Here is a 24,016-nt window from a genome sequence, read left to right as displayed (position 1 = left end):
TCTAAAAAGTTTATTTATTTATTTGACAGAGAGGGATCACAAGTAGGCAGAGAGGCAGGCAGAGAGAGAGAGAGAGGAGGAAGTGGGCTCCCTGCTGAGCAGAGAGCCCGATGCGGGGCTCAATCCCATGACCCTGAGATCATGACCTGAGCTGAAGGCAGCGGCTTAACCCACTGAGCCAGCAAGGAGCCCAACATAGGTTGTGTTTTAAGAACCATTGCTCGTCCCGCCACTTTGGCATGCCAGATTAGCTCTGCGTTCTCAAGGGAGCTGAAAGTAATTGAGACCCTAGCACCACAGGACAAAAGTTGGAATTCCTGTTTTCAAAGGATTCCAGGTGAACTGCATTATAATTTTTTTTTTTTTTACTCATGTAAAACCACAGAACAGTCATGCTTCCCTCCATCCAACATCTAAAAAAATAAAACAACTACAATACTTTTTAAGATCTAAATATATGAGATAATGTCAAGCATTTTGACCACAACGTGTGCAGTATAAAAATTCTTCGGAAAATTCAGTTCTTCTTAATTACCGACCAGTGGAATACACATAGTTCTTTGGAATTATGTAATAAAAAATGGGTGATTTAATTCTAATTAAGTTGTAACTGCTGAGCCAGTGGCAAGCATAGCACTTTCATCAAAGATACTAAGTTAACCAATATTAAAGTTATAGTTAGTGGACTTTCAAGATTAAAGGACAGGATAACTTGTAATGAAATGTTAATTACCAACACAGACTCAGCCTGGGGGGCTCACTCATAGCTTTAAGGGGTTTCAGGCCATAGGATAACATCAGCTAATGTTCTTTTCAATGAATTTCACTGAGAAATGAGAAGTAACATTTTTCCCTTTTTTTTTAAAGCCAATATGTCTTTTGACTTTGACTCGATCACAGGGCATTAGAGCTGGAAAGATATTTAATGGTTCTCTTACAAATTTGTCTGGGGGTGATTTCACTCTATGCACCCTGGGAGACATATTGCAATGTCTGGAGATGATTTTTGCTGTCCCACCTGGGAGGTAGTACTGGCATCTAACTGACAGAGGCCACAGATGCTGCTAAATATCATACAATCCCAGGACCCTCCCCTCACACCAAAGCACTATCCAGTCAAACTGTTAATAGTGGAAAAAACACATTTTTAGAAGAAACTTCATGCCCCCAAGTTCTTTCAGGAAGATTCAGAATAGGGACTCACAATTCCTACACCCTATCCACTGTTTTTCCATTATACTCTCCAGATTCTGCTAATTTTTTTAAAAGATTTTATTTATTTATTTATTTATTTATTTATTTATTTATTTGAGAGAGAGAGAGAATGAGAGTATATGAGAGGGGAGGTCAGAGGGAGAAGCAGACTCCCCATGGAGCTGGGAATCTGATGTGGAACTTGATCCCAGGACTCTAGGATCATGACCTGAGCTAAAAAAGGCAGTCATTTAACCGACTGAGCCACCCAGGGACCCAAGATTCTGCTAATTTTTAAAAAATTATAGAAATACTGTCATACATAAAATTTGCATACAAAGAATCTCAAATAATTTAGCAAAAGCTATTTGTAGTGTAGAATATATTCTTTGGTTTTTCCATAAGCCCATAGATTTACATCATATCAGTCAATTGGATATCCTGCTTCTCACATCATGTTATGTCATACATTTTACATATTGCTGCAAGCTTCATACTGATTTTCTGTATCTCATAACATTACTTTCAATGAATGAATTTATTTATTTCATTGAACACTTAACTTGTTTCTAATTTTTACTGCCATGTATTGAACTTGAATATATTATCTTGACATCTGCTAAATTTAAGTCCATGCTAGACTTAAATGCAGCAGAATTGGCTTCTGAATCACCTGTGGAACATCAGGTAAATGTCCTACTTTTATTTCAATGTACATTCTAAAGAGGAGGGTAGTAATAAAATGGTGGTCATATCTGAATTTTCATGATATGTTTCATAAACTCTTTAGGAAATTTCAACCATCTTGATGTTCTCTGGGGAATAACCTGAGTTTCCTGTTCATTGCATTTACTTTTGCTTGGGAATTTATTGTCTCGTTATTACAGTTTTGGTCATCTCCCATGAAGGTTTTGCATGTGGAAAAAACTAACGTGAACTGGTTGTTCAGGGTATGTGGACTATTTGAATTCAAATGCTCATTGAGCTTATTTCTGTATGTCTCAGGCAAAACTTTATTACAAGTAATAAAGCAATGTTCTAGAACACTAGTGACCTTTTTTTCAAGGCAGACCCCTTTCTTATGGAACAAAACTTGGATATTTCTAGTAATGGGGTGATAGTGGTGGTGGTAGAGGGGCTTCTGATGACAGTGTTGGCGCTGCTTGTGGTGGAGTGAAGACGGTGGTGGTGAAGGTGTTTGCTGTTGCTGATGGCGGTGGTAGAGAGGCTGGTGGCACCAGTATTGCCAACGATGGAGATGGAGGTCGGGGTACGTAAGCGGGGTGGTGATGATCGTGGTGGTGAAGCTGGTGGTGGTGGAGTGGTGAGGGTGGGATGGTGTGAGTGGGGGTGGTAGAGGTGAAGGTAACAGTGACAGCCCGCAATGAGGGCTTCCTATATGAAAGCACTAGGCTTTTAGTTAGATTTTCCATGATTATTCAGAAGTCCTTTCGTGTAGCAAATATGTATTGGCTCCTGTTCTGAGTTCAGCCCTGAGCTAGTCTCTTTGGGGCTTAGGAGTGGTTTTTTTTGTTTTTTGTTTTGCTTTTAAGACTCAGACAGAGGCACTAGGAGCTTGTGGTCTGACAGAGGATATTCTGTGTGTATGAAAAAAATGCATAATACAAGTCAGAAAGTATTCAGTTTTTTGTTTGTTTGTTTGTTTTGTTTTGTTTCTCAGAGAGAGTGCCTCTGTTTGCAGACAGAGTGGCAAGCAGAGGCTGAGGGAGAATCAGGCTCCCTACTGAGCAAGGAGCCTGATGTGGGACTCAATCCCAGGATGCTGGGATCATGACCTGAGCCGAAGGCAGCCGCTTAACCTACTGAGCCACCCAGGAGTCCCAGAAAGTATTCAGTTTAATTAAAAGTGCAAGTGGGATGCTTTAGGGGCCAATATTTATTCACTGCAGTACAATTCTCAAAGCATCGCATGCATTGTCTCACTTGAGGGATGATTGAACAATGTGTGCAGAATAACCATAACCACAGAAGCTACTGCTTACTTAGCACAACTCTGTGCCAGGCACAGTGCTAAGCACATGATTTTATTTAATCTTTACCAAAAAGTCCATTATTATCGTTAATTATTATTATTATTACATTTTGTATTTTTTAAAGATTTTATTTATTTATTTAGAGTGTACACATGTGAACAGAGAGCAGGACAAAGTGCAATAGAGAGAAAGCATCTCAAATAGACTCCTTCCTGAGTGTAGAGCCTAACATGGGGCTTGATCTCACAATCCCGAGGTCATGACCCAAGCCAACATCTAGAGTCAGACACTCAACCAAGTGAGCCACCCAGGCTCCCCTATATTTTATATTTTACAAATGAGGAGACTGATGCAAAGGTTAAAAGCTTCAGGCACTTAACTTTAAGTGGCAGAGTCAGGACTCAAACCCATACCCACTAACTTTTAACTAGGTATGCCATGTTTCCTGGTGATGGCATTGTCTGCATTTACAGATGAGGAAATAAATCCAATTGCCAAATTTGAGAATTTGGAAGAATTGTTTAAAATAATTTCAGTAGTGCATTTTTATTCCAAAAATTTAATTTCATTAAAAAAAATCCTGTTTATAAACCCATCCAGAAGCTATAATGCCAGAATAACTTGGCTTTATAAACTGCTTATAGTTTTATCCAGAAGCCAGAGTGCAGAATAACACCATAAAGACCAAAATGTTAGATCTGGGTAGTCTGGGTCTAAATAATCCGTAAGGCATGTGTCACTTTTTCTCACTGTGCTGGTACCTTCTGCAGACTTGTTTCAGAGTATGAAGTGGACTGCAGAGTGAGTCTTTCAGACTAAGTGCCACCTATAAAGTCTAAGAAAAATATTTATTCTATGTCTTTGGTGGAAGAGGATGAAATCTATTTTAAGACAGTAACTTCTACTTGTTTAGGTAAATGGGGAAAAGAGGACCTCATACAATAAAAGGAGGGAATTTTAAATGTGTCTGTATTTCCCTTTGGCATAAAATTCTTGTGCCTCCCTCCCTTGCTGCCTCAGCTTAGAGTCTGGCCAGTGACCTCAGCAGACAGGAGGGAGGACAGGCCTGGGATGGCATCATTAAATGGAGAGGTACATAAATTATTGCTAACTCCCCTGTAGTTAAACATTCATAAACACAGCAGAATGAGCTTCTAATTTCTGAGAACATGTGTACATATGTGCGTGTGCAAGTTATCTTCCATTAATTCTAGCTGGCTGTGTGTTTTTTTCTGATGGAAATTCTCATTTGTGAAATAGAGTAACATGGGCAGGATTTTCAGATGTCTGGGACTTTCCTATTTGTTTATCTCCCTCCAAAAATTATATTTGTAGAGTAATTAGGATATGTTAGGCACTGTGCAAGCTTTAATTCTCTAAAAAACCTTATAAGCTTTATAGTTTACTATTACTGCTTTTTACATAATGAAAGTGAAGTAGGGAGGGATTCAGGGTCATAGAGGTAACAAACAGCAGAGACAGGACTCAAAACACCAAAGTTTCTGGTCATAACCACTGTTCTATAATTCCTAGAGAAGAAAAAATTGCAAATTTTATTTAATCATATAGTTGCCTATTTTGGAAGAAAACTTCTTCTAGTGGCTTCACTCAGAAGGAATGGCAGTTGACCAAGAACCTCATTTTTCACACCAGGTCTCAGGGCATTTGGTGAAGTGGTTAATATGATCCTTTGTGTGTGCTCTACCCTCGTATCTGAGGACCAGTTCTTCTGAGGGAGTTACATGAGTGGGGGTCAAATCCTTCCTCTACCACTTAGAAGCTGCCATTTCTTGGCCAAGTAATTTACTTTCTCCACGCTTCTGCTTGCTCATCTGTAAAAGGGGAATGATGGTAATTCTACCCTCTTGGTGCCCCGTGGAAGGTTAACTGAGAGAAGACATACACAGAGCTGAGCACAAGACCTGAAGTCTCATCAAATATTCAGTGGAAAAGCAGGAAAGAAAACATTGCCAGCCTCATGGGAAATCTTATAAAACAACGTCACTTTAATCTACAGTACAATTGGATAGAAATAAATATGTAAGTTAGCCTCAGTTATACATGTGACTTGCCTATGAAGAACACACGACTAATTTTGATCCCTGGACAAATTCCAAATCAGATCACTGGATAACTCATACATATCTTGAGGTTTCCCACAACTGCCATGAAAAGCAGCATAGCTTCTTCACAGACTACTTAATCCCAGTCCAAATGGCTCAGGGTCCTGTAGATTATCCCTTCTGTCTAAGCTCCCTTTCCACCCCCACTTCTCCCTAAAGTTATTGGAGCACACATGGTGTTGTGGCTTTAATACTGGCCAAAGTTAGACTAATTTCTGAGGCCGCTTCCCTGGAAATCTAGCTAGATCTCTCACACCTTCCAAGCCTCCTCCACAATAAAAAGTAAGCCAGCCCTTCCTTCTCTGCCATTCTGAGGAAATTCTTCCATAAACTTGGAGACGGGAATTTGGCACCATGACATTTCCAGAAAATACACAGCATTGCTATGAGCTATGGGTATATTATATCCACATCCCTGCCAGGTTTTCTTGAAAGAAAATATTTTTGAACATCCACTCTCTCTAAGTAAGATGAATTTCGACTCAAAGTTAGAATAATCATACTTCATGTTTGACTAATTTTAGAGTTTTCGAACCATAAGTATCTACATTTAGCTTCTTGATTCTTATGCTAATCCTGTAAGTAGGAAGAGAGCCTATTTTTACAGATTTTGTGGGCGAAAATATGCCTCCTTAGAAAATAATTCTGCTGGGTACTTTGGAAAAAGATGGAGATTTTGCTCAGTTATAAAGAGAAAATTGGGAAAAAGCAGTAAACCTTTCGATATGGGCATGCATGAAAAAACATTTCACTAACATAAATCGATCCTCCTTTTCTATCAGAACATTTATGAAATACTTTTCCTCACGTTTTAACAAAGTGTGTTGATTATTCTTTTTAAAGAAGCCAAAATGCTATAGTTGGAAAACAAAGATCCTGATGACAGTGCAGGTGGTGGTTAGTTATCTCCAGGATTGTAAACTTCAACATGACAGACATATCCATTTAACTGACCTTCATAGCCAAATACACTATAGCCAAGAACTCTGGAAGTGTTTATGATGGTGATTTTTTAGGTTTAAAGTATGGCACATAGCAGTCACAGCAAGGAGGAATATGAAATAAATGCTTTTGTCTGCACTTCCAATTTCATATCTAATAGTTTAATCAGGGGCTTTTATCTGGATAAAAAAAAAATTCAAAGAATTTAAAGGTAGGTTCCTATGGGGAATGAAAAGCCCAAAGATTTTATACCTGCTTGTGAAATTCAAAATCCTATTCAGTTACTACAGATGTATTGATAAAGGAAGAATCTGATGTACAAATTATGAGATCTTAGTCCTTTTGTGAGAAGGAAGAGAACATAGGAACATCTCAAACAAAATGGCTAGTTCTCACCTATTAGATATATATTTATATCTCTACACACAAACACACATGAACCAATAGTTTTCAAGACAATAGACATCATGAAATGAAAGACAATAGACATCAGGAAATGAAAGAAGGATCCCTGAGAGACGAAAACAAATGAAGTAAATCCTATGATTGCCCCAGCTTACTGCCATGGGGCAGGAAGAAAGAATTGGTGTAGAGACCAATGTACCTCTTCTTTTTTTTTTTTTTTTGAAGAAAAATATATTTGGTTTTTTATTTCCTTTTTTTAAATTTTTTTATTTCTTTTCAGTGTAACAGTATTCATTGTTTTTGCACCACGCTCCATGAAATCCATGCCCTCTCTAATACCCACCACCTGGTTCCCTCAACCTCCCACCCCTTCCCCTTCAAACCCTCAGATTGTTTTTCAGAGTCCATAGTCTCTCATGGTTCACCTCCCCTTCCAATTTCCCTCAACTCCCTTCTCCTCTCCATCTCCCCTTGTCCTCCATGTTATTAGTTATGCTCCACAAATAAGTGAAACCATATGATAATTGACTCTCTCTGCTTGACTTATTTCGCTCAGCATAATCTCTTCCAGTCCCGTCCATGTTGATACAAAAGTTGGGTATTCGTCCTTTCTGATGGAGGCATAATAGTCCATAGTGTATATGGACCACATCTTCCTTATCCATTCGTCCGTTGAAGGGCATCTTGGTTCTTTCCACAGTTTGGCAACTGTGGCCATTGCTGCTATAAACATTGGGGTACAGATGGCCCCTCTTTTCACTACATCTGTATCTTTGGGGTAAATACCCATTAGTAGCTGCAAAAATTCTAAACAAAATTTTAAGTAAACCAAATCCAATAATATTAGCTTGATTGTCATAATCATTATGCAAGGTGTAGTGATATCAAAACACTACATTATACATCTCATGATTTTTATATAATTTTTATTTGTCAAAATTCAACAATAGATAAAAAAAAAGATAATGTGGAGTTTACCCTAGAAATTCAGATTTATTTGAGCTACAAATGTATAACGGATCGTTTGCCCTGTTAATAGCATTATTCATGGGGTTGTTTTTGGCATCCTATTTTATTAAGATTTTATGGCATTAATACAGGTTAATTGATTTATTTGTAAGTATGGTGAGGAGTAAATAAAGTAATAAATATAAACCATGAATAATGGGGTTTTAGCACTGATGGGGATCAATAAATTTTGCCAATTAGAAATCTTCTTGCTTGATTAGGTTTATAGACATACTTTTTTCATAGAAAAAAGAACATTGGCCACCTACTTCCTGTCTTTCTGAGCTGACATTTCCTGTTGTGACTTCACTGACCAGTCACCATCCACATGAACATGATTGTGGACATGGTTTCATGATCCCTTAGGCTTAGAGCAGTGCTACTTGAAGGGCAGATCTGCGGCAAGATAAGACATCAGCATCAGAATGTAAATCAAGGCACTGTTTCATTGATTGAGAAAGTCTTGCTACAAAAAAAAAAAAAATAGTCAGTTGAACTAAACAGTATGCTTAGTAATGCGGATGACTTACAACATGTGCAAGCTCCTGATTTTGTCCTGGGCCAATAAACATTTTGTGGACTGGCACTTTAGGTACCAGCATCTTAGAGCATTTAAGGTCTTACACAGAGTTTGGATTCTAAAGTCAGCATTTATATTTGCTCTCATGACATCACACTATAGTACATATTTTGAACATATGTATAAAGGTATATGTGGTTGTGACATCAATAAATATGACTTTGACATATATGCCTTTCTCTTAGAGTGGCTGCATAATAGTTAGATCTCATACAAATGTGTATTTCAAATTTTGTAATCATGTGGAGTGCACTAAAAATAGTTACATGTTCCTCAACTTACATATGATACTAGCTAGAGGATTGACCAGTCCTTTGACAAATATCTGAGACAGGCTAGCAAATACATTTTTTGTCACATGACAGCACCTATGGCATGCAGGTGGTTTCCCATGCAGTGCGTGGAAACATATTTGGAGAATGCATCTGGGAATAAGTACTATAATTGATTTATGATGTCTGCCATGGGTATGGGAATAACACGTGGCAAAATCCCATGATGTTTTTTGGTCATCCTTGGCTAGCAGTTCCAAATTTAGCCTTCTGCTGAAAAGAGTGACTTGAGCTATTCTATTGCAGGACATGAAAACCATGGCAGAAAAGAAGAACCAGGTCTTACTAATGAACCTGGAGATACCTCTCTTCAAGAATATTACATGGATGTGGCTTTCCTCATAGATGCTTCCCAAAGAATAGGAAATGATGAATTTCAGGAAGTGAAAGCTTTTCTAATTTCAGTGCTTGATTATTTTCGTGTTGCCTCCTACCCACTGACTTCCATGTTAGGAGATAGAGTGGCAGTCGTGAGCTATTCTCCTCCAGGCTATATGCCCAACAGTGGAAAATGCCCTGTCTACCTGGAATTTGATTTGGTTACTTACAACAATGTACACCAAATGAAACATCATCTCCAAGACTCTTTTCAACAACTCAATGGAGATGTTTTTATTGGTCATGCCCTGCAATGGACAATTGACAATGTATTTGTAGGAACACCCAACCTGAGGAAAAACAAAGTTATCTTTGTTATATCTGCTGGCATAACCAACCCCTTAGACAAGGAAGCCTTAAGAAATGTAGCTCTGAGAGCCAAGTGTCAGGGCTACACCATATTTGTATTTTCCTTTGGTCCTATACACAACGACAAAGAATTAGAAGAATTAGCCAGCCACCCACTGGATCATCACTTAGTCCAGCTTGGCCGAATCCACAAGCCAGATTTGAACTATATCATCAAGTTTGTCAAGCCATTTGTTCATTTAATCAGACGTAAGTCATTAAACCTTTTCTCTTCTATTGCTTTTGCAATAGATTTAATGTCTCTGTGTACAGTCCACTAGGTGGCTTAGTAATAACTCCTTACTTCAGTGGAGAGTGGTCCAGTCTAATGTGTGAGTAGGAGGCAGTGAGAAAACCAGAGAAAAATATCAGGCCTTACTGACCTTGAACTTTACTGCTGCACTGTCAAGGTCTTTGCCAGAAAACCACCATATAGGCAAAAAAGTGTTTTTTAACCCTTATCTGTTTACTATGTACTATGTAGCAACTTCTTTAAATGGATTATATCATTTAATCCTCAGTACAGCCCTCAAACGAAAGTACTATTATCTCCATTTTACAGGTGAGAAAACAAAGGTTCAGAGACATTAAATAAATTGCCCAAAAGTTTACAATTTAACAGTTGGCAAATTCTAGACTCAGCCCCATGCATTCTGACACCAGAGCTGTGCTCCTCTTCTTTAAACTATATTTCAATACTGTACCCAAAAAGAAGTATACTTCTATAATCAGTAATATCCCACTACCATCACTCTCCAACTGCTCCAAGGACTTCTGTTTTATCTTTCATTGAAAATTACCTTTGGTTTGACTTTAATTCTTTTGAGCCATGGGCATGAATTTCTTCCAGAGCCTTTGTCCCAAACAACTGGCTCAGGCATAGCCAAGCAGGGTCTTAAGGGTGTTTTTTTATAGTGGGGCTTTGAGAGTGACTGCTCCAGCCTCTGTCTGTGAGTTGCAATTTTAGACGTGGGTATAGTAGAATACCTGAGAGCTTGTGGCATCAAGCAAATTCTGGCCTGTGCTGGAATTAGGAGTGAGGCAGAGGCCACATTAGTTACCTGCAGCTCCTGCAAGTTTCCCAGAGAATTAACAGAATTGCAGATTTGCTGCCCTGCACAAAGCCCCAGGGCTCATGTAACCCTAAGGAATTTTGGAATTCTGGATTCATATGTATCGTAGCAGATTCACCACTTGCAAAAAAAAAAAAAAAAAAAAAAAGCCTCCTTCCAACCCTAAGATAAATAGGACAGACAATTTCAGTAGCTCAATGTGTCTTCTGGAAAGATCTTCTATTTAGAGGAAGAGAAATAGATCTTAGAAGGGATGGAGAGATGTCCTTGAATTGTATCACAAGCCTGTGACATACAGAGCTTGAGAATTTTTTACTTGATCACTGCTTTATCTCATTGACTTTGCCAGTGAGATATTGCAAATGTCAGAGGGTGACTACTTTGCCAAGGACTTTATAAAATTAATTTGCTCTTGAAGATACCTCTAACCGCAGGAGAAGATGACTGACCCGGGCGATAGAATATAGAAGGATAAAGTTTAGATTAACCAGCGCACTCTTTCTCCAGGTGCCATCAACAAATATCCCCCTGCAGATCTGAGACCCAAGTGTGTTAACATCACCTCTCCCAACCCAGAGAATGTTGGCTCAGGAAACAATGCATTGTGAGTTGGCAAATTCAGTTTGGGTAATACTACAGCTGGAAATAGTCCTTACAAAAATAATTTTAAATGAACTGTGCTTTAGTTTTCAGGATGCAAGTTTGCTTGGGATGTAGGGGTGTGTGTGTGTGAGTTTGTGTGTGAAATACTCCTGGTCTGTGATGACTGCACAGATCTGGAGTTAATAGCAGATAGAATATGACCCATATTAGAAAGAACCATGTTTCCATTTCTGTTGCTTTTATGGAAAAAAAAAAGTTCTTTGTAATACCTTATATAATACCACTCTAATATTGGGTACTACCAAAACAGAAAACTTATAACATCAAATTTTAGATATAACAATCTTAGAGGAAAATAAAAACAAAAAGAGAAAAAAATTGCAAAAGCAACCAGAACATTCACCATTTAAAAAACAGAACCCATATGAAGACTAGTAGGAAGGATCCTTTTCTCTTCAATTTTGCAAAGTACAACCCTAAATACTCAATAAAAATTCAGTGGTGAAAATAAGATTGCTTTGGAGTACTAAACCACTGTTACAATGTTCTAATTTCCTTTGGAATATTTTTTTTAAATGCCCCTGAGTCAAGTTTCATCCACAAACTGCATTTGGACTACTCCAAGCACATGCATAAAATTTATTGCTGTTCTATATCTGCCTGTATTTACTTTTAATTCTGCAAGGGACTTGGCTAATGTATTTTTCATCTCTTTTCTCTGTCACCTCAGCCATATTCCTGAGGTGTATAAAATAGAGACAGGAAACAGTGAGCTGTTTGATGAATTTGGTTCCCAGGAGCAGCATTCATTTGTATTAGGGATCAGTCCTAGTAATGGTTCTGAGACTGCTACTGATTTGATCCAGAAGTTATACCTGCTCTTTTCAACTGGAGAACTGCTGGTGAACAATGAGAAAGAGGCACAATCAGAAGAAATGCCAGCTCTAGCAGATGGTAAACAACAAGATAAAAAAGGTAACCTTGGGTACAATAGAATCGAAGACCCTGAAGTACCTTTGGATTTCCCCTGGTCGAAGCTGAGCGAAGATGAGCAAGGAGAACTCACTGGGACAAGTAGAAATGACAGGATAGAGGTGCCTATCATCTAGGGGTGCAAGGGGTTCCCCAAATGAGGAGGCAGACAAGACATAACTCCAGAAAGGCAAAAAAAAAAAAAAAAAAGGAATCAATGGTGTTGACAAAACCAGAACTGGAAGTAGGTATAGATGTTTGTGGGGTCAGGGAATGGGATGAGACAAAGGACCACACAAGTCCTGATTAAGCAAGCAGAGCCCTTCATCCTTGTGCAAAATGCAGTGGGGGAGAGCTATGCAACAAACCTCCAGTGTTTGAGGGTCCACCTTCTCCCTTAGCAACCCAGGCTTTCCTGCTCTGAGATGTGGGCTTCTAACCAGTGCCTGGAGTGGACTTCTCTGGAGACCGAGGGCAGCGTCCTAGGCAATGTAAGGAGGTGTTTCTGGACCTAGAGTTAAAGGGAAAAATGGAAGATGGAGAACAGGAAGCTATAGTAGGCTCTAGAAAAGCTATTTACAATTTTTATTGTGTATCAAAACTACATGGGAAATTACTTTAAAATAAATATTCTTGGGTGTCTACTAAAGCTGAAAATATACATATACTATGACTATCAACTTTAATGTATATGCCCTACAGAAAATATATATATTCATCAAAAGTCATGTATTAGAATGTCCATAAAAACATTATTTGTAGTAGTCCCAAAGTGGAAACAAAAATGCCCAATAGCAGGTATGATAAATCAAATTTGGTATGATTATATAATGAAATGCCATGTATGTATACAGTATGTATGTACAATATTAAGTATGTAATATATATAGCTATATTAATATACAATATTGTAATATATATTAATATATAATATATATCAACACTTCATATATACATCTATATGTATTAGATATGGGTATAATTGTAGGCATAGCTAGTATATAGATATTGAATAGAATCAGGAAAATAGGAGAGATGAGAATAGAGGAAATATAGAAAACTATAGAAAGGGAAGGGACGTGTAAGAAAAGAAAAATCAAATATAAATACAATGAAATATCTGTTTCCGGTCAAGATGGACTAAGCCCATATAGCCTCTCTCTCCCACTGATCACAACTGAGAACTCTGGAGAAAACACAAAAAAGCAACCTCCTGAAATCTCTGAAAAGAAGATTTAGATAGCAGATATATTATAAAGTTTCCCATTGTCTTTTCTGTTTCCTTTTGTGGATTTGGCCTGAGGCCAGACCCGAGTCCTGGAACTGTGTAATGGCAGTAAGGCAGGAGGCTAGAACTCAGTACAAACCCCATGTTTGTGGACAGAGAACTAAGAAAAGGGGCCCTTGTTTGTAAGAGGTTGTGGAAGAAATCCCCATTTCCCCTTTCTTTCCTCTCATTTTTAAAAAACTTTTTAGAAGACTTTATTTATTTATTTGACAGAGAGTGAGAAAGCATACAAGCAGGGGAGGAGGCAGAAGAATAAGGAGAAGCAGGGTCTCCACTGAGCAGGAAGCCTGATGCAAGGGTCAATCTAGGACCCCAAAATCAAGACCTGAGCCAAAGGTAGATGCTTAACCAACGAGCCACCCAGGTACCCCTCCTCTCACTATTTTGCCCACTGTTTTGCTCTGAAAGTAGGCAAAGTTTGGAGCTGAGTAGAAGGCTAGCTAGCTAAAATTAAAGAGAAACCCTGTTTTTCTGGCCAGAGGAACTAGGAAGAGAAGCCCTGTTGGTCAGCATGTAGGATAGCCCCAGAGAGAAGAGAACTGGAGAAGGGGATCCTCTAATCTAATTATGGGAGCTGCATAAGCCCTGGGCTCTCCACTATGCTGTGCATGGATGGGGAAGACCCAGAACAGGATAGCAAAGGCTTTGGACATTAAACTGAGGATAGAACCACTGTTCATAGGAGGTAACACAGCACTTGCAACCTACCAGGTTGATTGCCTGCTGACAAAAAATTTAAAATTCTACATAGTATCATATTAGGATTTAGAGTCTATACAACATAATATTCAAAATGTTCATGATAAAACCTAAAACTAGGCAACCTACAGGGAACCAGGAGATGTGAACTATTCTCAAAGGAAAAGACAAATAACAGACAAAGCCATTGAAGCAGCTATGATAACTATGCTCCATGAGATAAAGGCAAACAACCTGAAATGAACGGAAAGGTATTCTCAGCAGAAATGTGTGGTGATGAGCTCTGGGTGTTATATGCAACTAATGGACAGGCTCAAAAGCAGAAGGAGGATGACAGAGGAAAGACTCGAAGAACTTGAAGATATATTAATTATATAATCTGAAAGGGATTTTTAAAAATGAACAGACCCTGAGAGACTTGTAAATAATTACAAAGGTCTAACATTTGTTTTATTGGCATTCTAGAAGGAATGTAGAAAGAAAAGAAAGTTAGATTCAGTCAGAAGAAAATACATATTAGAGGAAACCATGGACAAAAAATTCCCAAATTAGTAGAAGATATAACTTTACGGAGTTTAAAACCCCACTCAAGACACATCATTAACTGCTAAAAACAAAAGATAAAGAAAAATCTCGAAGCAGCTAGAGAAAATCTACATATTACAAAAGAAAGAACAATTCTTCAAATGATGGTAGATTTCTCATAAGAAATCATGGAGGCTGAAAGATAGTGAAACATATTTTTCTTTCACATACTGAAATCAAAGGACTCGGAACACAGAATTTTATATCCAGTGAACATAGCCCTCCAGAATGAAGACAAAATAATGATACTTCCAGATAAAGGAAAACTAAGAGGATTTGTTGCTAACAGACATGTGCTAAAGGAAAGCAGTGATGGGAGAACCAGAGAGTTAGGGTGAGGCCAAATGACTGAGGATCAGAGGGCTGAGAGAACATACTGAGGAGGGGGCCCAAGAGGGAAATCAAGGAGGGGATTGGAAAGGGAGGCTGGTTGAGTGAGAAAAAGTGGCAGGTACCAGCTGCAGCTCACCTGTGTACAGAGCCATACTGTCTTTGAAGGTAATTTCATGTAAATGATCCTACTGAGTTCTCTCCAAAACCCTGTGTAAGAGACAGGAAATAATACCCCTCATATTTGGATAGAGAAACTGAAGCTCAAATAGGTTTAGTGCCTTTCTAGGACTTGACCCTAGTCTGGCAGGTCCTGATTTAGTGTGCTTTCCGAATACTGGAGAAAGGAATCAGATCTGAGATAGAGAGGGTGGATGGTAGCTCAGGCTACCATAAAAAATGCCATAGAGGGGCGCCTGGGTGGCTCAGTGGGTTAAGCCGCTGCCTTCGGCTCAGGTCATGATCTCAGAGTCCTGGGATCGAGTCCCGCATCGGGCTCTCTGCTCAGCAGGGAGCCTGCTTCCCCCTCTCTCTCTGCCTGCCTCTCTGCCTACTTGTGATTTCTCTCTGTCAAATAAATAAATAAAATCTTAAAAAAAAATGCCATAGACTGGAGGACTTAAACAACACTAATTTATTTTTTCATGGTTCTGGAGGCTGGGAAGACCAAGGTCAGGGCAAGAGCCAGTTTGTTTTTAATGAGAGCTCTCTTTCTGGCTTGCAGACAGCTACTTTCTTGCTCTGTTTTCACATGGTGAAGACAGTCCTGGTGTCACTTCCTCTTCTAATTTCACCACTTTTATCAGATTGTGTCTCCATCTTAAGAACTCATTTAATCTTAGTCACCTTCTTAAAGGCCATATATCCAATATAGTCATGTAGGGTTTCAACATCTGAATTTGGGGGGACACAATACAGTACACAGCAGGGGATATAATTAACAACATAATTACAGGAAGAAACCCTATAAATCAGCATTGCCCAAGCTTGTCTATGGATTATAATGACCTGGGTATTTGTTGACAGTTCCACAGTCCAGCCCACACTCTACATCACTTAGATCTCTGGGAGGGAGACACAGGCAACATTTTTTTTTTTTTGAAGCCCCAGAGCAATCCCAATATGCATATAAGTCTGAAAAACACTTCTGTAAATTTCTATTCAATCAGTCCTGTTACCTAATCTCAATACTCAATCTCTTGAGGTGAGATTACTGCTGAAAATGATGTTTGGTAACTCAAAAGGATTATCAAGTGAGCATTACTGAGACCTTTTTTGTTTGTTATTATTCTCCAAAATTTCTTTCCTCCAGAAGTTTCCTCCATTTTTCTACTTAATTATATATCCTATATCCAGAAGTTGATGATGTCTTTACTCATTTCCCTCTGAGAAACAGAGGGAAACATTTCCCTCTGAGAGTGCTAGCCAGTAACTTGATTGGGTGACATTTGGCCATCTCTTCTCCATGAAGTCAGTCTGAGTCTCTTTAGGAAATGTCAGTTTGGCTTCTTTCTTGGAATGGAATCATGCAAGATTAGAATTTGAAAATGGAATGACTTTAGAAATCACTGAGTTGTCTTGTATCTTTTTATAGATAAGGAAATGGAAGTGGCAGACATCTAAAATTGTCTTACCAAAGAATATTCACAGCACCTAGTCCAATACCATTTCGTCACAAAGACGCATACCCTACAATTGTGTTTCTAGAACACAAATAATCAATGGAAAAAAGATAATAAAATATTTATCTGAAAAAAATTCATTATCTGGGTTGTTGAAAGATTGGAGATGATACATATGAAGGTCAAAATACACAATGTGCTTGGCATATAATCAGCTAGGATTATCTTACATGAATGATCTAAGTCTGGTAATATATGTGACAATTAAAAATAACCCATTGTGAAGGATGATCAGCCCTTATAAGTTGATCTTGCTATGCTTATCTTTGTTTTCCCAGAGAGAGTGAGCTTTTCTTTTCACCTACTCATTTTTCTGATGTTTAGATTTTATCCATCTACTTAATGTACAGATTATTTTGCTCATTAATGTACATATGCAAGGTTTTAATGTGGATTTTTAAGAAGAACAACTGTATTCCTTTTCCCATTATACCACATTAGGGCTTGTTTCTTAGTCTTTATTTTTCTAACATCAAGAAGAGTATTGCTCAAAGCATGGTCCCTGGACCATCAACATCAGCATCATCTAGGAAGTCACTGGAAATGCAGATCCTTGAATCCTACCAAAGACCTCCTGAATCAGAAACTCTGGGGTTGGGACTCTCCAGATGATTCTGATGCAGGCCAGGGTTTGAGAAGCACTGACCTAGTGTTACAAATATTGAGCCTAAATTAGTCTTCTTTAATGTGAGTCCTTTTGTTAGATATTAATAGGTAATTGGGAGAAATTTTTCTTGTAAAACACTGATAAGTAGGTATCATTTTTGCAAGACTTCTTAGTGCCTTTATTGGGCTAATCTTCATTGTGTTTCTGAGAGAGAGGCTATTGTCAAACCATTATGACCACAGAATCTTTTATCAGGGACTAGTGTTCTATAGAAACCAGTTTGGGAAACAGTAGTTAAAAGAGTGAACCCAGGGGCCACTGGATAAGGATATGGATTTGACTCCTATTTCTGCAGTTACTGGTCATGTGATCGTAGGCCCATTATTTTGCCTTTCTGAGGTTTCATTTCCCTACCCGTAAAATGGCCAGAATAATGGAGCCTACATCGTAGGGTAATATGATCCTTAAATGAATGTAAATTGCTTCAAATATCATTTTACATAGAGTGAAAGCTTAATACATGTTAGCTATTATTTAAAATGATGATGATGACAGTGGTGATGACAAATGGCATTAGAGCTGACGGCCATGGTGGGAAGAATGCCAGATTAGGAATGAGGAGATTTGGATGCTAATTTTGGTTCTGTCACCAACTAGCTTTGTGATCTCAAATTTTATCTTGGTCTTCAGCTTTTTTATTTGTGTAATGAGGAGCTTGGGAAGGCCAGTGTTTTTCATACTAAGGGGCACACAAAGACTTCCCAGGGCATGGATTTCTAAAAATTAGTCTTTTTTTTAAAAAATATTTTATTTATTTATTTGACAGACAAGTAGGCAGAGAGGCAGAGACAGAGAGAGGAGGAAGCAGACTCCCTGCTGAGCAGAAAGCCTGATGTGGGACTCGATCCCAGGACCCTGGGATCATAACCTGAGCCAAAGGCAGAGGTTTTAACCCACTGATCCACCCAGGCGCCCCCTAAAAATTAGTCTTAAAGGACTCTGTCTACCTGAGAATGTCTCTATTTGAGGAATCATCGAGGGTCTCCTTTCCTGCATCCCCTTTTACAGATGTCCCCCACCTCATTTAAAAAAAAAAAAAAAAAAAGGTATATTTCTCAGCCATCCTTTTTTTTTTTTTAAAGATTTTATTTATTTATTTGACAGAGCTCACAAGTAAGCAGAGAGGCAGGCAGGGAGAGAGGGGAAAGCAGGCTCCCCACCAAGCAGGTATCTCGATGTGGGGCTCTATCCCACAACCCTGAGACCATGACCTGAGCCGAAGGCAGAGGCTTAACCCACTGAGCCACCCAGGTGCTCCTAAGATTTTATTCCTAAGTAATCTCTATACCCAACATGGGGCTCAGACTCACAACCCCAAGATCAAGGGTTGCATTTGCTTCCAATTAAGCCTGCTAGGCAACTCTCTCAGCCATTCTGAATCTGATTCTGTGCTCTGCCCAAATGTAAACCCTCCTAGGGAGGCATAAGGTAAGGAGGGGGGAGCATGTTGTCAAAGAGTCATTTTAAATACTGGATCTGTAGGCCTCCTTTAAGCCAGGTAAGGCTTCAGTTCTTTCCCATCCTGTACATGTTTCTGTTAAGGAAGAAATGTGTTGCTAGAAATGAGGTATTTGAATTCATGTTTTGATGTTTGAATTCAGTTATACTATAGAGTAAGGATGGTAGGAGTGATGATAAGTTTCATTTAATAATCTGGCCTGCTCCATTCCCCGATCTTGGCAAAAAACACCCCTCTTCAAAGTGAGAAATCCATGAGAACAAAGCAGAGAGCCTATAAATGAAGTATCAGTGGAGAGCAGGCATTGTTTCATCAGGCCAAAAAAATCATAACAAAACCCTTAATCATTTACCTATCTTGGAATGGAATCATAAGTAAGACATCATCACAGAGACCCTCACTAACATACGTATTTCAGTTGGAAGACCAAATCTCCCAAATGAAAAAGTGATGTTAATTGGTTTTACTGTAAGGACTAGTTCTGCCAATTAGGCTATATGGGGATATGTCCCATCAAGAGAATAAGTCAAATTGGAGCCTCAAGATTCTGAAGGAAAGGGGCACCTGGGTGGCTCAGTGGGTTAAGCCTCTGCCTTCGGCTCAGGTCATGATCTCAGGGTCCTGGGATCGAGCCCCACATTGGGCTTCTCTGCTCGGCAGGGAGAACTGCTTCCTCCCCTCTCTGCCTACTTGTAATCTCTCTCTCTCTGTTAAATAAATAAATTAAATCTTTTTAAAAAAAAGATTCTGAAGGAAAAAATACATAAAACAGATTATAAGAAATATTATTTTATCAAAAAATACGGTAATAGCATACATGTGAAGTGTGCTTTATTTATCAATATTAAGATTTTCCAGCCACATTTTAGTGTCTCAGGATAAACACCATACCTGTAAGTGGAAGAATAACTAACTAGTATTATTAATAGCCATTTGATAAGTTCAGTGAAGTGTTTTTGGGTGCATTTCCCAGAAGTGAGAAAATGTCATCCAGTGACAGGGTAACAGATTCTTTTGTAAATAAAAGCTTTTTGAAAGATTACTGGGTAGTTTTTGGCACATAACTCAGAATTCAAAGAATTGTTTGGTATTGCTATAATAAAATTCCTTCAAAACCCATCTGTCTATGTAAACAATATTTATCAGTGCTTAAAACTATAACAATAAATATTAATAGAATTAATATTAAATTTTGCATCGCTCGGGGCGCCTGGGTGGCTCAGTGGGTTAAAGCCTCTGCCTTCGGCTTGGGTCATGATGCCAGGGTCCTGGGATCGAGCCCCACATTGGGCTCTCTGGTCCACAGAGAGCCTGCTTCCTCCTCTCTCTCCCTGCCTGCCTCTCTGACTACTTGTGATCTCTATCATAAATAAATAAAATCTTTTAAAAAATTGCATTACTCTAGCAGTAAATTGTACTAGTAAGTAAAGTAATAGCTAAAAACTATCCATCTCAATAAGAAATGCATTTCCAATAAAATTTTTGACTTTTGTTTTGCTAGAATTACTAAAATTTAAATATATATGCTGTTTTGATAATTGTAATGGTATTCCATCAGAAAATGTTAACACATAGGAGCTTATAGTCATAGGAAATAAAAAACATGTGCTTAAATATATTTTTTGATGCAAAGATTTATGATTAGGCAAACAAAAGATTTTAAAGCATGTAAATATATTACAATTAAATGAAATTCTGTGTGGGAAGTGGAATGGAAATACATGTTTAAGGAGAAAAAGGAACACTACAAAATATCTGACTTTGAAGCATGAGCATGTTTACATATATTTTCAATGGAAAATGGGTGCTATCAAATCCTTGTGCTATATATATTCTATTGGGTAAATTGAAAGAAAAAGGTGGCCGTTTTATTTCTAAATGTGAGTTTTTACACTATGTCACAAATTACGTCCTTTTCAAATGCTTAAACTCATAATGAAAAAAATAATTAGATGTTAACTTTTTAAAATATGCACGGCAGGTGTACATGACTGTTTCCTTTGAGATGGGTATGTAAGTCAGTCTGAAGTAAGTACATGGGATCATCTCTCACATCCTGCCTTGGGCCAGGTTCCCTGGAGCTGACCCTGCAGTGAGGATTTGTGTACTTGTGATTTATGGAGATGGCACTCACTCACAGGAGAAACTGAAAGGGAATGGAAGAAGCATGAGAGGGAAGAAGTGGAAGACAAGCAAGGGTGTCATCTCGGGCAAAGTGCCATCAAGTACAGCTTTAGCTTGCTACACGCAGATACTCTAGCATGTTGAGCTGTACTGCGGACTCATCCTGACCTGAGCAAAAGAGTCGGGCTTTCGCACTCTCTAGGTAGATCATCGACAGGCCAGGGGCTGTGACTTCCCAGGCACTCATGCCGCAGGTGATGGAAACCACTCCAGGGGTGGGACAGCAGCCCTCCTAAGAATAGTAGGTGTTGATGCTAAAGTGAAAGCTCACACGAGGGTGATTAGGGAGGAGGAGGGAAGAAGGACAAGAAGGGAAGGCATTTTGTCCTAGAAATTAATGCTAAAAAAGAAGATTAGAAGGATTCTGGGCAGAGTCCTTGCTCTGCACATTCCTTCCTGCTCTGAAGCAGTGATACCAGCCACTGAATGTGCTAAGTGTGGAATTTCAGATGATGAAGGTACCAACATTTTCCCAGGAAGAATCACATTTATAGTTCTACTTATATGTTGCTCATTTGTATAGATCATCACATCACCCTTTTATTTTGACTCTTGAAAGCAGCAAACTATGTGTGTTCGATTCATATGTGGCAAAAGAGGAGTTGAGTCTAGAGCAAACATGATAAACAAATCCGGTGACTTTAAGAACAATTTATACTTTTATATTTTGCAGATGGTGAGGACTCAAGATGATTAAAGCAGAAAAGGAAGATCATTCCACTGGCAATGTGTTATTCCATGTGATTCTAACCAGAAACTACAAATCATCTGTCAGAAGTGGAGTGGTGAGGGGCAGGAACTTTTCATGAAACCAATTGGCTAATAACATGCTAAATTTGTTCTGCTTCAAATCTGAAAGGGAGACTTTTCTGAGTGAAGACATCAATAAGCATAACTGAGAAACTAGGAATGATTTCATCTCTTCTGAGAACTTGGACAACTGACCAGGAAAAGCTGACGGAATCTTTTCTTCGAGAGCTCTGGATGGTTCAGATCGCAATATGATGCTATATCTGCTTAAAGAAGATTTTTGTCATGATTTTCATCACATCTACATCTCAGATTGGGCAGTTGAAGAAAAAGCAGTTAGAATTAGAATTTCCTAGGAATGTCTCCTATCTCCTCATAGAATGAGAAACTCTCATCCATCTCTTCAACTCTGGTACAGCTGGTGAATCCAGCCTGAGTACCCTATAAAACCCACCTGGCCAGCTGCTGCCACCACAGTCAATGTTTGCTCTTTACCAGAACATTTAGAAAAGAATGGATTTCATGAGAAAAAAAAAAATGAAATGAGGCTAATTTTATGAATGGCTATTTTGTGCTGTGATCATTTGTTTTACATTTAACATGCTTTGCTTTATATGTACTTGGCTTTTGCTGGGAAAAAAATTATGGAAAAAATGAATATTCTATATGACCAGAGCTGTTCTTGGGAATTACAATGGAATAAGTGACACGTTCTAGAATAAAAGCAAGTCTGAGCTGGAAGCGTATTCTGTTCATTTTTAACTACCTGTCATCTAACTCAGGCCCACTGAAACACCAGTACAGGATTAAACATATTTGGAATATATATATATATATATATATAGTAATAAACCAATAGTGAATTCATTTTTTAAGTCTTTCAATTAGGTCAAGGCAACTAATAATTGCCAAGCAAGTATATTTTGCATATTTTTAAAAGATTTTATTTATTAATTTGACAGAGAGAGAGAGATCACAAGTACGTAGGCAAGGTAGGGGAGCGGGGGGAGTAGGCTCCCTGCTGAGCAGAGAGCCCAATGTGGGGCTGGATCCCAGGACCTTGAGATCATGACCTGAGCCGAAGGCAGAGGCTCAACCCACTGAGCCACCCAGGCGCCCCTATTTTGTGCATTTTTAAAGTGACTCTGTTCATAGGGTAATAGTACTGGCAATTATGTACTTTTCCCACATAAATTCCCTCAACATTACTATTTTTGTTTGAATAATTTTAAAATAACCCAATCAATTAAAGCTAGACTGTCAAAAGTTTTAAAGTACCCACATATTGCTCTCTGGGAAGTTCTAAAGCAAACTCTACTCTTTACTAAAGTTTTGTTTTTCCCTAAGAATCCTCATATGCGCACATGTGTATAAACGTATGTATGAGGGGCACCTGGGTGTCTCAGTGGGTTAAAGCCTGTGCCTTTGGCTCAGGTCATGGTCTTAGGGTCCCTGCTCAGCAGGGAGCCTGCTTCTCTCTCTCTCTCTGCCTGCTTCTCTGCCTACTTGTGCGCTTACTTTCTCTGTGTGTGTGTGTGTCAAATAAATAAAATCTTTTTTAAATTTTTTTAAATTAAAAAACAATTTTTTAAATTATAAACAAATAAATAAAAATAAATGTATGTATGAGGAATACATCAGATCCCTAAACATGAAGATAACATGGGTTGTCAAGAATGCAAAGCCTAAGGAACTCAGCCTCTGCTGATGGGACTGTGGATTGTTCTGCCTTTGAAAAGCATGTTAGCAGTTCCTAGCAAGGTTGATGATGCATATATCCTACAACCCAGCTGTCCCCCTACTGGGTCTATATGCCTGAAGAAGCTCTCACACATGTACATAATGAATCAAATGAAAATATGTTCACCACAGCCTTGTGTGTTTCCCTGAAGAGTTGAAACCAACTGGAATGTCCTGAATGTGGTATATTGTACACTAAGCTACATCTGCAAACAGTGGACAAACAAGGAAGATAATATTGAAACAAAAGAAGTTGCAGAATGACATATTATGACATTATTTACACAACATCTTGAAACCTGAGAAGCAATATTACCTACTGTTTATGATTGTTCACAAGTGTAGTAAAAACATATATAGCACCACCCATATAACACCAATTCACGATACTGGTTACCTATCACTGGGGAGGGGCAGAACAGGAGTCCAATTGTCATTATAATGTCTTATTTCTTAAATGGGAAATTAGGAAAATGGTGTTCTTTATTTTTTATACATTTTTGGATGCCTGACATATTTCATAATTTAAAGAGTAAGCCCAGTCATAAAAATAATCATAAAATTCAAGTAAACCCTTATGCTATATCCAACATCATGTTAAGAATTGTGAGGAATTTAAAAATATGTATACCTGGGCACCTAGGTGGCTCAGCTGGTTAAGCATCTGCCTTTGGCTCAGG

At 38.5% G+C, this 24,016-nt stretch overlaps 1 protein-coding gene across 3 annotated transcripts in view; it reads left to right on the top strand.

Moving 5' to 3' along the window:
• The window catches only part of COL6A5 (collagen type VI alpha 5 chain), a 96,564-nt gene extending 74,235 nt beyond the window's left edge, over window positions 1–22,329 (top strand). Inside the window, exons 37-40 of one of the 3 annotated variants that reach the window (XM_044252400.1) lie at window positions 8,825–9,514; window positions 10,885–10,981; window positions 11,711–11,955; window positions 21,520–22,329. In XM_044252400.1, the coding sequence (XP_044108335.1) occupies window positions 8,825–9,514; window positions 10,885–10,981; window positions 11,711–11,955; window positions 21,520–21,539 (1,052 nt within the window). In that variant the 3' untranslated portion in view covers window positions 21,540–22,329. The remainder of the gene's footprint in view (window positions 1–8,824; window positions 9,515–10,884; window positions 10,982–11,710; window positions 11,956–21,519) is intronic. The other 2 variants (XM_044252396.1, XM_044252398.1) reach the window with 2 other exon arrangements.
• The last annotated feature ends 1,687 nt before the right edge of the window (window positions 22,330–24,016 follow it).

Source organism: Neovison vison, chromosome 6 (assembly GCF_020171115.1).
Source record: "Neovison vison isolate M4711 chromosome 6, ASM_NN_V1, whole genome shotgun sequence".
Classification (NCBI taxonomy): Eukaryota; Metazoa; Chordata; class Mammalia; order Carnivora; family Mustelidae; genus Neogale; species Neogale vison.
The sequence above is the reverse complement of the archived record's forward strand: the minus strand, read 5'-3'. Positions and strand labels throughout refer to the sequence as shown.